The sequence below is a fragment of the Dermacentor albipictus genome, unplaced genomic scaffold (genome assembly GCF_038994185.2).
Source record: "Dermacentor albipictus isolate Rhodes 1998 colony unplaced genomic scaffold, USDA_Dalb.pri_finalv2 scaffold_12, whole genome shotgun sequence".
Lineage (NCBI taxonomy): Eukaryota > Metazoa > Arthropoda > Arachnida > Ixodida > Ixodidae > Dermacentor > Dermacentor albipictus.
This window is the reverse complement of record NW_027225566.1, coordinates 753241-766748: the sequence shown is the minus strand read 5'-3', so window position 1 is coordinate 766748 and position 13508 is coordinate 753241. Positions and strand designations below refer to the sequence as shown.

The 13508-nt window shown below is 46.5% G+C and overlaps 1 protein-coding gene across 12 annotated transcripts in view; it reads right to left on the bottom strand.

Moving 5' to 3' along the window:
• The window catches only part of LOC139051497 (vinexin-like), a 647850-nt gene that overhangs the window by 17867 nt on the left and 616475 nt on the right, over nucleotides 1-13508 (bottom strand). For all 12 annotated transcript variants that reach the window (XM_070528475.1, XM_070528476.1, XM_070528474.1 and 9 more), the window contains one exon: nucleotides 11840-12009. In XM_070528475.1, coding sequence (XP_070384576.1) covers nucleotides 11841-12009 — 169 coding nt within the window. In that variant the 3' untranslated portion in view covers nucleotide 11840. The remainder of the gene's footprint in view (nucleotides 1-11839; nucleotides 12010-13508) is intronic.

The window sequence follows — 13508 nt, the reverse complement described above, 5'->3', positions numbered from 1 at the left end:
CGAGGAGGCAGATACCTACGCCAAAGCTGCCCATCATGATGTAGTCCCGGTCACCAGAGCGGTAGCGGCTTCGGACTACACGAGACATCGGCTACGGTGCCTGCTCACCTCCATTCACCCGGACCCCCCGAGTGGCTAGTGGCAAAGCCCCCAAGCCACTTCCAGAGAACGGCCTCTACAGAAGAGACCGTTCCACACTCCTGCGCTTGCGGACTGGCTGCACCTGGACTGCGGCCCGGCTGTACGCCAAGGGCCGTGCCACGTTGCCTGCCTGCAAGAGGTGCGGGGACCCCGAGACTCTGGAGCACCTTCTCTGCGCTTGCCCATCCTTGGCGCAGGAACGCTCCACAGTGATCAACACCTACAGACGCCACGGCCTTCCAGCGGCCACAGAGTCTGACCTGCTGTTCCCAGTGTGTCCACAGCTCCCTGCGCTGCGAAGCCTGCTGGAGTTTATAAGTTCCACGAGAATAGACACCCTATAAGCGCCCGCTACAACGCTGGCAACTTTACTGAGGACTGCCACCTGTCGCGTATAGTGGAGTCTATTAGGCCACATCCTCCCTCTTTCTCTATCATCGTTCACTACCCATTCCCTCTCCCCTGATGACGCTTCGCCGTGCTCCCTGACGGGTTGCAGAACCAAGCGTCCTTCCTTTCCCTAGATCACTATCATCACTATCATCCCAGTCCTTGTCCGGTTCTCATCAGGAGCAGTTAGCTCCGTGTCATCCTTCTCTGTGTCAGCACTCGCCGCGCGTTCGCTGGGCGCGGGCCCCCACTTGCCTGCCACTGCCGACACAACATCTTTTGGCGACGAGGATGGGATTCCCGCTGCGGTTCTGACCGAAGCCCCGGGAAACCAACGAGTTTCGCCCACCTCGAAGCGGCCGGCCGTGGCGACTGGACGGACGCGCGACGAGCGTCCGCGCTCGTCAGCGCTCTCGGGCATGAGGGACAACGAAAGTACTTTGCAGACGAGGAGCAGGAAGCAGCAAGGCAGTCGACCGGCGCAGCGTCAACGTCAAGTGATGCGGTCCTGCCAGCGTAAGAGTTCCAGAAACTCTTGCAGCGGCTTGACCGGCTGTTCGCCGCGTCAACAAATGTTCTGGCGGAGAGGCACGAATTCACCAGTCGAAGGCAGTTCGAAGGAGATGGATTCCTGGAATTCGTGACCGCCCTGAAGGAGAAGGCGGTACAGTGCAACTTCGGCACAACCTACAATGAGCGCGTCCGAGACCAAATAATACATGGGGTAGCGAACGTCAGCTTTCGCGAAAAGTTATTAGCTCATGGCGAAACCCTGTCCCTGGACAAGGCAGAAGAAATTGGACGCTCTTTAGAAGCCTTGCATCGAGCGAACCGCGCGTTCGGCTCTGAAAATGTACGAAGAATCGAGGCATCTCAACTTGGCGTTCCGTCGACAGGCCAAGATGACAGACTTCTTCCGAGAGGCCGCCAAGAGGGCCGACTTCTTCCGAGAAGCCGCCAAGAGGGCCGACATTTCGCACATGGCTCCTCCGGGAACTGTGGTGCATGCGATCGGTGTGGCAGCAGGAACCATATCGCGTCTTACAGGAATTGTCCAGCAAGAAATAGGCGATGCAAGGCCTGCCACACGTTGGGCCATTTTGCATCAGTATGCTGAAAAACCCGTACTGTTCAACACGTCTCTTTCACAGAGACGCTGTCTTCAACTTCCGCAGGGCAGCCGTTCGCGTCTGTCTTGACGGTAAGCGCTTTTGAAACTAAAAAAGATTTGGAAGTTCCGGTCGTAGTTAACAGCGTCTCCATGCGACTGCTGGTGGATACGGGAGCGTCTGTGTCATTCATGATGGCCGAAGATTTTAGAAATGACTTTGGTCGACAGCAACAGGCTGTCACAAACAACAGTGGACTTGATGCGTTGCTTGGAGAAATTTTTCGACATTCAAGGCCTGTTTCAAACCACTGTCCACTTTTTCCAAAGGTCATGCTCCGTCACGTTCCACGTAACAACTACAGGAACATCACTGCTGGGTTTAGACGCCATCCAACGCTTGGGCATACAGATTGACGGTACGTCGCTGACATGTCTTCTACCATCGCTTCCTTCAGTACAGAGCCCCACAGGTGTGCCTCCGGGTTTTGATCACCTCTTCAGTGACGAGTTGAGTCTCGTCAACAACTTTGTGCACCGAATTCATCAGCAGCAAGATGCGAAACCAGTATCTTCAAAGTTGCGCCGACTACCCCTGGCTCTCCGTGACCAGGTCACAAATGAATTGCGACGTTTCGAGGACTGCGGCGTCATCGAGCGCGTCGAGGCTTCTGAGAGGGTGTCTCCACTCGTGGTGGTGCGCAAGAAGGATGGAACCATGCGGCTCTGTGCAGATCTACGGGAACAGGACAGTCTTGTGTCTCAAGTTCATGAAAGGATCTTGCAGAAACAGTGGCAGACTAAACAGTACGTAGACAAACGTAGAGGTGCTCAGGCAACTCGTATCAAAATTGGAGACAACGTCAGAATAAGATTTAACAGGAAAGAATTTTTTAAGTACAGTAAAGCTTGTACAGTTAAGGCCCAGATAGGGCCATCTATTTTTGTACTCAGTGATGGGAAGACGTGGCATGTGTCTAAGTTAACCCTAGTGATGAAGGATCCAGCAGGTAGTACATTGTGTAGAAGTGATAGACTTTTTGTACTCATATTCAAATCTAGATAGACATTCCGATGACTCGTCTGTAGTGACAGCGTCTTCTTATAGTCATAGGCATCAGCTAAGTAGTTCGTCTGACTGTATCACTTCTGAGTCTGCACAGTCAGCAGTCGTTTCTGATTCCGTGGGGGAATCAGTAGCCTTCCAGGACTCGTTGGGACGTCGAGAGGAGCTTCCTGGGTAACCCTCTCCAGCTTTGAGCGACAACCACATTCAGTTTTCCAACCAGGAGGAGGGAAATAGTAGTGGGACAACTGGGTCCTCGAAGTCGACCGATACGCGTCGCAACCCCCAAAGTTCTTCTGAGGTACACACGCGTCCTCATCGTGACAGAAAACGGCCTCCGTGGCTCTATGATTATGTTTCTTGAATGTAGAGCGTTTTTCCGTCTTCGAAATGCCACGGCTAGGGGCCTCACTGTGACATTTAGGAGACAGTTCACATGTTTCGTTCACACAGGTATAAAATGAGTTCCTTGTTGCGGTGCAGTGAGTCATGTGCCGTGTTCCTTGTCAGATTTTGTTTTGAGTGACTGCCTGTATTTTGGTGCCCAAGACTGGTGCACGTGTATATGAACTTGGGCGGAGACGGACTGAATTTGTTGTGGACTTAAGTGCGTGCCTTGTGTGCATCTGGTGCGCGTTTGTGTGAACATGGGGGGGAACAAACTGAATTTGTCCTTGGACTTAAGTGCGCGTCTTGTGTGCACGTTTCACTGTATGCTTACTTTGTTTTCATGGGGGGATGATGTAGCATAGTGTCACCCCCTGCCAGATCTGTGTTATCATACATTTATGTTTCATAGTAGTTTAGTTAGATGGCGCACCCCCCTTCTGTCATGTGACGAGCTGGGACCAATCAGAAGGTGTCATCTGGCATGTGAAGTCCTTTTTAGTAATAAACGGCCGCGAGCCGCCCCTGTCCTTGTCCGGTTTTCATCAGGAGCAGTTAGCTCCGTGTCATCCTTCTCTGCGTCGGCGTTCGCCGCGCGTTCGCTGGGCGCGGGCCCCCACTTGCCTGCCGCTGCCGACACAACAGTCAATCTGTGGTCACTCACTCAATAACTCGAATTGAGGCTTCTTGCGATAACTACAAAAAGGGGACAGTGCAGGGGCATACACAACTGCTATGACCAACAGAGGTTGAATGGTTATTCCCTGCTCAAGCAAAAGGTATCTATGCAGAGCACCTCGCTAACACTCGCTTTTGATGGTGGCTATTTTCGACACCACTGCGTGGCTGCTGAAGGTTTGTGTTCAGTAGGAGCTGCCTTCTCATTCTCCTCCATGCCCTTGACATGCATGGTGCTTTTCACCTCTGACCAGCCACAGTGGTGACTGCCACCACAACATCACGCAACATCAACATCATTATGCCACCAACAGTGGTACGGAGCCAAGAAATTACATGAAACTGGCAGACATGCTTATTCTAATGTATCCAAGTATACTACATGCGACCACATTTTGACCTTGTTAGTAATGGAAGCTGCACTTGGTCTTTTGAAGCAGCTTTCAGAGCAGGAAAAATCAGTTTGGAGCAGAAATATATGCTTTCAGAGCAGAAAAATGTGCTGCTCAGAGCAAGAAAACAATACTTTGGAGCAGTAACTTACTGCTCTGGTAGAAAGAGGAAGCTCTGTACAAGTTAGTACTTTCTGAAACATTGCATTCAATATGTATTATACTAAGATGCAAGTATTCTTTCTTCAGCTTGCTGTTCAATTTTCTTGTTGTTATATAAGATGAAGATAAGTGCAAACATAATCCTAATTTCCAGTTAACTCTGCATTTCAATGAAGAATTTAATACATAATTTATCTTCATCTCAAGGAATTGAACCCTCTGCAGTGCAGGCAGCTTGTCACACGCTCACGTACGCAGGCAGCACAGTTGCAGCTATGTAAATTGCAGTGTGTATGTCATCAACGCGTCTATACGTGTTGATGACTTTTCGAACCCAAATAAAAGGTATGTTGGTGCAGAGTTGAAGTGATCAGACGGCCGCGGCCAACAGCTAAGATTGCACGGGTCTATACACAACCAGCATCGCCGCTGGGCCGGTACGTCGCCAGTCCCATATCACCCAGCCCAGGCGATCGCTCTTATCTGTGTTCACGGCAACATAGAAATCTTCTACAGCTTGTTTTTCACATTAACTAGTATTACTTCATAGAACAACATTAGATCACATGTGTTAGTGTTTCGTAAAGCAGCGCCTAGTGCTAAACGAGTGGCGTGATCACCAGCAACGACCCGACAGCATTTCGTTTCGCAGACGCGAAGCAAGCACCAATCAGCGAGGCGGCTTGGGTGGCTTGCAAGTACTACTATGTTTCGCTTGCTATTCGCCCCGACAAAACCGAAAAAAAACAAACAAGTTTATTTAAGTCCATGTTAATCAAGCTGTCAAAAATGAGCACATCATGATGAGCAGTGGCCGTATCGCACACAATGTGGGTTGTCATTATTGCGGCAGTCAGCGAGATAGGCCTACTGTTTTGTTCAGCTCTATTTCAATGGGGGCCAAATGCAAGAACCAAGGAAGCCCAGGTAGTCAAAATTAATATGGAGCTACACAATACCACATGCCTCTTAATCAGATCTTGGCTTCGGCACTCCCCCTCCCCACCAAAAAAATAAAATAAAAATAAGTGATAGCGGGGGTGGTGAATGTGGGCGGAACCTACATGATGGTGCAATTGGGCCTAGAATACTATAGAGTACATTGACGGTGCCTACTGCTTCCAAACATGGTTAGGTCTACATGCTGTATCTGTGATGGAAAGCGTGCGAGGGTGAGTCCCGAAGAAGGGTGGCTTGCTTCATGGCGCCTTAACACGCATGCAGAATGTGTGTTCCCAATTCGGAGAAGGTGCGGGTTGGCACAGGCAATTTGCACAGCATGTAGCAAGATTTCTTTCACGGCACAGTTTGGCACAAATGGCGCAGCACTTCCATCATAGCCTTGTGTACGCTAAGTGCTAATGTAATCTGGCAAAAACGACTGTTTTAGTGCACTGTGCCATAAGGACAACCTCGATGCTCAGTCATAACATGAGGCTTCACGCATACACATATACATGGACCCAACTGGAAAACTCAACTGTACAAAGGCAACATGGTGATCGTACAATGGCCAATGTAACAATGTTCTGTGTACAATGGCAGTGCAGAATGGTACAATGGCAATGGTGAAATTGCTGCTGGTTTCCCAAAGCATGCTGCCCAAGGCACTGTGGCTACTCTCAACAAAGATGCCAGCCTGCCAGTGGCACATATTGACAGGCATACAAGCAATGCTGAGTACAATGAAAGTTTGTCAATTTGAACTCCAAAGACACCCATAATTCTTACTGTGATAGCAATTATATGGGCACTCCAGGCACATTTTGCCACTGCCGTTGGCATCGCCATGACGTCCCGTGTAAAGTCCAAGAGCAATAACACTGTCACCGCACATTGTATGCTGTATGTGCGAATGAAAGCACGTGATGGAAGCCGACGATTGCGGCTCAATCTGGTGTGCGCGTAGCGGGAAAGCGGAGAACAAACGTGCCGTCTACTGTTGTGCAAAAGGCCGCGGGGGGATGGGAGGAAGACAGGGGAGGCGGCATTGTGCTCCGGCAACAACTGCGTATTTCGCGACTGGGTGCAAGGGGACCTGATGATCATGCGCAAAAGGAACGAAAGTGTGGAGGCAGCACAGGAGGGAGGGGGACGGCTTTGACTCTGCCAACAAGTGCATACTTTGCATGCGGAGTTACAGGCATCGTATCTTGAAAGGGATCTGTAGATGGCCCATACCTTTGTGCACTGTGTTCTCACCATTCTCGCATCGAAGCGAGAGGCAGCATGAAGCTCAATTCATTTGCTGCTGCTGCCATGCTTTCTCACACCAGTGTTTTGACAGCGAGTGTTTGTGCTGATTGTGTATGATGTGTTCACGTTTGTTTGCGCATGTTGCCACTATGCTTCTTAAGTCAGTTAGTAATTGAATGTTTTCCAAGTTTATACGGCCGATAAAGCTACTATCCTTACTTCGTATAGTTGTCTATAATTTGCTATCGCATTGGATACTTTGCCTTTCGGCCGAAACTGCCACTTTTATTTCAAATAAAATAGCTCTCATACTGAAAGTTAGGAGAGTGCACTTTTGTGCAAAGCTATGACCCATCCTGCAAGCTGCAACTGCACTGACAAAATATGTAAATAGTGCCACAATGTTTTTGGCCATTCGATGCCACATCATCATGGTGTGGAAATTTCTTAGCTATCAAAATGATAGTATTTGATGTGGAGATGATAAAAGGTAGTAGTGAACCATGGAGGTATGCAGGTTTTCCCTGGCATGCCTAGTTGATGGCTTGTGCTGATTGGGTCTGATGCATGTGGGTTTGCCACCTGCACATGTACCACAATCGCGATGACAATGTGCAGCGTATATGACCACGACCGCCGCAGTTAGCAATGCCTGGATCTGGCATGCTGAAGTAGTTGCTGACAACCAGTAGAAAGGCTTGGCCCAAATATGCGGTCAAGCATGGGCACAAAGCACTCTGCATTGTTCTAAAAGGCCCATAAACATTTGTATGTGTGTTGTTCTTTACAGTGTAGACGAATGGCTGTTGCACACTTTTCCATCTAGCTAAAGCTGATCAGGGATGGCACAGAAATGAACTGCCCGACAGATACATTTTTTTTAGTGAATGCAGGCATATGAATTAGTCTGAATCACCTGATTCAGAGCAATTAAAAAAATTACTTGGACGTGTCTGAATTTTCCGATTTTCCAAATTAACAAAATGGTATGTACTGTAAGTGTTACAGAAAGGTACAGCTTGTCCATTATTATTATGAGTGCTTTCTAGTGTTTAAGCCATGGAGAATCTTTCAGTTTCCAATCAGTTTCAAGCATCGATGATACTGGCAGCACTATACCAACTCATAGAATAATTAAGAATATTATACCAACATGGCAGAATTATTCCCATCGAGATAGTGCTGTAGATGCGTGCAATGTGCACATTCAGCATAAAAAAAAAAAGGAGAAGGAGGCTGTCGCTATGTGACACCGCAGTTTTAATGGGGGATAAATTACACTTTATGTCTCCGAGTGAAAAACATGGCAATACTGAACTAACAAAAGTGCTGAGAGATCTTATTGGCAAAGTATATTATGTAATAGTATTGCATAGGTAGACTGTCTTACGCATTTGGGCTGTGGCTGTAGTACTACAGCAGGATGTTGCATTTCTGCTAACTTACTGTTACTGCTAGCAGTTTTGAAAAGTTCAAGGAAAGCAAAAATGTAGGGTTGTGCAGATACTCAAATAATATGAATTTGAATCAAAAGTGAACATTCAAATAATTCAATTCACAAATTGAATATCTACTATTTGGTGTTTTGAATATTCGGTATATTTGGTGAACAACCCATCCGCCGTGATCAGGACTGATCGAAATGATTAACGTGACATGGACTGAGGGAACAACAAAAGCAGCAGGTATGAAAAGCACTTGGAGATAGTACGGGCGGACCGGCCATCCCTTCAAGTTGGATTCCAACTGACACCGTGAAGGCTGAGGGTCGATTCCACTACCTTTGGTATTAATTAAGGTGAACTGAATTAAGGTACAATTAATTAAGATATAGTTTATTAAGGCACTCAAACCCATGAACACTGGTGGTAGAAAACAAGTACAGTCAAACCCGGTTATATTGAACTCGCAAAAAAAAAGCCTATCAGTTCAGTATAGGGCATAATTTGATATAAGCCTGTTAAAGAATTGGACATCATAAAAGCCCATACCATTTATAAAAGCACCTTATTGATGAAACTAGCTTAGTTTCGCCTGAAATCGGCGACGAGCTCTACCACTGGAAAAGCTGGTGCCACCGTTGGTGTAACGTGGCATGAGGGATCACGTGGACACAGCGGCCACGTTGGCTGCTTCGAAAGCGCCGAAGTGAACTTAAAACGAAGGTTTAAAGTCCTAGCTGCACTGCAGTTCTGATTAAGTGGTGAGGCTTTACCACCTTGGGTGTCCGTGATCCCTCATACTACGCAAGGGAGGCGCTTCCGACAGATGGCAAGTCCTCGCCCCCAATAGTCCTGTATCTTCCGCTTGGGCAATTTTGCTGCCTGTGACAGCATGCACTTCTCCACATTGTCTAAAGAGCTGGAGCAGCTGAGGCGACAACCTCCCAGATTCGCGCAGAAGCGCCAGACTAGCGCGAGTGCACCAATCGCCTCGGAGGATTTGGGCAAAGGATTATTGTTGCTTTCCTCATTGTGCCCGCTTTCACTTGTGCTCGGTAAGATGTCGGCAATGTAGCCTTCATTTTCAGGCTCTCCCGTGGTCGTGACACCATCATCTGCACTTATAAACTCGTCGACCGTTGATCTGTCAATGGCTTCCTGAAATTCTGACAGCCTGCTCCAAACTTCAGTGACACTGGCTATGGCTTTATTGCACTCATTAGCATTTTCAGAGCCATCACCAGGCATGTGAAAGCTGGCACGTTTGATGCAGTTTTGGATGAACCACTTGTACACGACCACCTTGACGTCACGGCCATGTGTACGCCGTGGGCACCGGATGATTCGTCCACTTTAGTCATAATCTCCCCCTTATTCTTCAAGATCGTGCTGAGAGTGCACCTCGGAATTTTTTACGCTGTGGCAACATCCGACTTCTTATCGCATTCGAGTCGATTGATGACTTCAACCTTCATGGCGAAAGGCAAATTCTGACACTTTGTGCTAGCCATCATGGCCACACTGCAGGAGAAGGCCCACAAGGTGCAAACATAACGAACAAGGACTTGCACCATCTTGCACGACGAGGGCACGAGCCTCTGATTGGCTGTCTCAGCAAGTGCTGCGGGCAGACCAGGATAATTTTTTGCAGGGAGGTGTCGCCGACTTGCCCGACGCGGCATGGTCACTGTAGGGAAAGCGGGTGGATGGAGCACCGCCACCAGGCTAAACCACTTTTGGGATGCCTTGGCGGGTTTCCCCACCACTGCGAGGAAAATCCATTTTCTGGGGGCACTTTTGCGCCGCTTGACGTTCGACATAGTGGGAGTCGGTTCGACGAAAGCGTAATTTTTGCTATATATACCCATTGTAACTATACCATGTTCCAAAATTGTTCACCATACAGGATAACTCGATGTAAACAGGTTCGATATAGCCGCATTCAACTGTAATAGGAAGTTACAATGAAAATGTCAAGTAATATAACGAATGTCTCATGAGCGGGCATGCTTTCGCCTACATCCTCTTTAGCATATGCCAAAGTGACTGTCAACATTTTTTTTCTAAGTTTTGGGTTGCCACTTGGGGGTGAGCTCCTTGCACGAGTGCAGCCCTTACACAGGTTTATACGCTACAGTTGAACCCAGATATATCGAACTCAAAGGGGATCACAAAATAGTTTAATATTTCAGTAATGCAATACATAAAATAAGACCTTCATACAAAAATTTTCAAGGGGATTTCACAGACGTTTGTTACACACAATAATTCATTATATCCAGGTTCAACTGTATTTATGCTGCTTCATAAGAAAAAAAGCATATGATTCTACTCAACAGGTATTCTATCAATAAAAAATATTTTGCTGGCCTTTGCATGTGAATTGAGTTGTTACAATGCAGTCATACTAATTTCGTGCTCCCTTTATTAAAGAGTGGACCATGCAAGTATACACCTTGTAGGTACCTAAGTTACCGAAAGTGTGCAACATTCTTGTTATGTAATGTGAGCTGGTGCCCGAGCATCTGCAGCACTGCAGTTTCTTGAACAAAATTTGTAAGGATAATACTTAGTGTTAAATTTTTGTTAAATATTTGATTTAATATTTGCCTTGTTTTCTTGATTCGATACGAAATGTACTATTTCAGTATTTGCACACCCTTACAAAAATGACATCAGTTGGCAGAAATTGTCAGAAAAAGAACATGGAAGCACCTAGATAGAAAAGACAGTGGTAGGTATAAATGGGGAGTCTTGGCTGAATTAATTATTGCACATCTTTTTTGTGTCCAAATTCTTGGAGGCACTCTCTCGCTTAAATTTGTGCGACCATTGTAGGGCACAAGAAATAGCATAAGCTGTCTACCCATTAGAGTTAGTAATTTCAAATCATTGAGGTTTCACTGCACCAAACACAGATAATGAATTACCAAAAAGTGAACTGAACCCAAAAGAATAACTATTATAACAAGTTGGCAACTAATTAAGTTATATAAACAATAAAGAAAGGGAAGAGAGCAATGTTTTAACCAAGTCTACTGACTTGTAAACCTGTTCACTCACACTACCCTCAGAACAGGCCTCATCGCAAAATTTCGGCCTTGTACAATGGAAGTTGCCATGTACCATGCAGGGAGCATTGTGTTACAAGCATTTTTTAAAAGGGTTTAGTGCAATAGCAATAGCAGAGATAGAAGCAAATGAAATGTTCTGAGGCAATGGTGTGAAGAGGCAAAGCCAAGAATCTCTCCCACTGCTGCGACTAGCACGCGCAAGTGGCATTCCTGCCCTAACTTGTCCCACACATTGCAACCAAGGGCCATTGTGAAGTTTGCATCACAATCCCCACCTCCTTCCTTATTCTCCCCCTTACTTTTCTTTCTGTGCAGTGCACTTACAGTGGTCCAACTTGGATGTTCTGTGTCTCATGAGAATCGGAGTTGTTGGCTAAGTGTGTGCCACAGGCTCACACATGTGACACAGAGCCAACTGCTGTGACATCATCTCTTCCGAACGGGATTGTGGCTATTCTGAGAAAGGCATGCAGGATTTCGTTTGAATTTAAGCTGTTTTTGTGGCATACATAAGTTTAATACTTTTTGGGCATGACTGTCACCACAAGATTTAAGCGCCATGCCTGCTTGCTTACAATGCCCAAACCTGGTAAGGGGCCTGCATGATACCTAACACTACCACTGCCACATTTTCATAGCTTAACGTGCACTGCTATTCCCAATAAACATTATACAAAATAATGAAACCTTTTCAACAAATTCAGTGTTCCCCCTCATAAGTTGGATGTTATTCACACAACCTGGCTGTTTACGCGCACACAGCCTGACCAGTAAGCAATCAAGTTGATCAGTGCCTTATATACCTTATATCCGTTCGACGTAGTTGCCGGGAAAGGTGCCAAAGAGGCCCGTGCGCAGGGAGCTTCCCAGGTACCAGCCATCGTCGCACTTCTCGATCACCAGCACTGTGTCACCCTCTCGAAGCTCCAGCTCGTCTTCATGCTGAGGCCGGTAGCTGTACAGCACACGGTACCTGCTCCACACAGTGCATTCACACAAGAGGTGAGTTACAACTGATGACAATCTCCACAGTTAGGAGTGCCACTGATACAGTTGACTTACGCCAATTCGACTCCGGATAATTCAATTTTTCCGTTATTTCAATCCCGACCAAAGGTCCTGTCTGGCGCCCATTTATTTCTATGGGCCCAAACTTTTATTATTTCAATCCTAAAATTGGTCTTTAGCACTTCATTCTTTTACCAGTCAGCACGCACATGCCTGACCCCTATGGTGACCCCAATAGCAACCCCTATACTGGCGGCATCTGTCTCAGCACAGCTTAGGGGACAATGAATGCATTTACCATGCGTCAAAAATCTCCCTTTGGAAACAACTATTTTCGGCCTGCCCTAGGAAGATTTTCAAGCAATAATGGTAGCTCAAAATGTCTGATTACAGCATTTACCGAATTCTAAGGCCCACCTTTTTTCTCCAAGAAAATTGGGCCGAGAACGACATTAGCGACGTTCGTACGCTTTGCTGCATAATGGCTGTATTGTGGCAAAGATGACTTTGGCAAACCAGCTGCCACTATGCAACACATATTCAACACCTGCCCATTTTTGCTAAAAAAACTGCATGCGCATTAATTTTTACTTTCTTTAAATGCTTTAATGTTAACTCCATGTTATTTTTCTACTTTGGACACACAAAAAGCGAATGCGCTTGATTTGGGTATGGGTAAGAATTTATGAAATGCTGCCAAATGGATAGGGAGGCGTGCTTTGACATTCTTTTTCTGCAACAAGTGGCAATTTGGCCCACCAGCTCATTCGATCAGTTTCATCGGTCCCGTCTGGCACGAATTAATGGACATCGACTGCATAAACTTTTTTTTTGCTGTTGATGCTTACGATTTTCTTACTTCTAGCCACAACAGACGGCACTTTTCTAAACTTGTCTCTCTCGAGCCATCAGTCACAATCAAGAGCGGGGCACTCAAATTGGCAAGGATAAGTGAAGGGAACTAAACCAGGCAGGGACACAAGCAAAACTGACACATGCGTGGCCTTTGTGTGTGCTGGTTTTCCTGTGTCTTTGCTTTGTTTTGTGCTGTTCAAATTGGTTAATGTGTCTAAAGCTTACCAGCAGAATCCATTTTTCAGGGAGAACCTCAATTTCATTTTCCTCTAAAAAGCAACAGAACTGTCCCAGCAGAGAATCTAAGGCCTTGCTGACATACTTATAGTACTCAAGAATTTCTGCATCGCTGCCATTCAGACTAGCACCACTTGGACAATCCTACATAGTAAAGTAGACGCCTCAAGACTTCACAACACGCTCTGCTAAGTTGCATTATCTGATAAGTTGTACAGTTCAGTTTTAGTTTCCTCCAGATTCAGTGCCCAGTACTCCTGAAGTTTTGGTGAGGCTAACAGACTCCCACGCAAGATGTTTCCTTTATTTTCACTCTAAAAGGAATATAATGTATGTGCCTACAATCAGGTCAGCCAGATCAATGGCTGCATA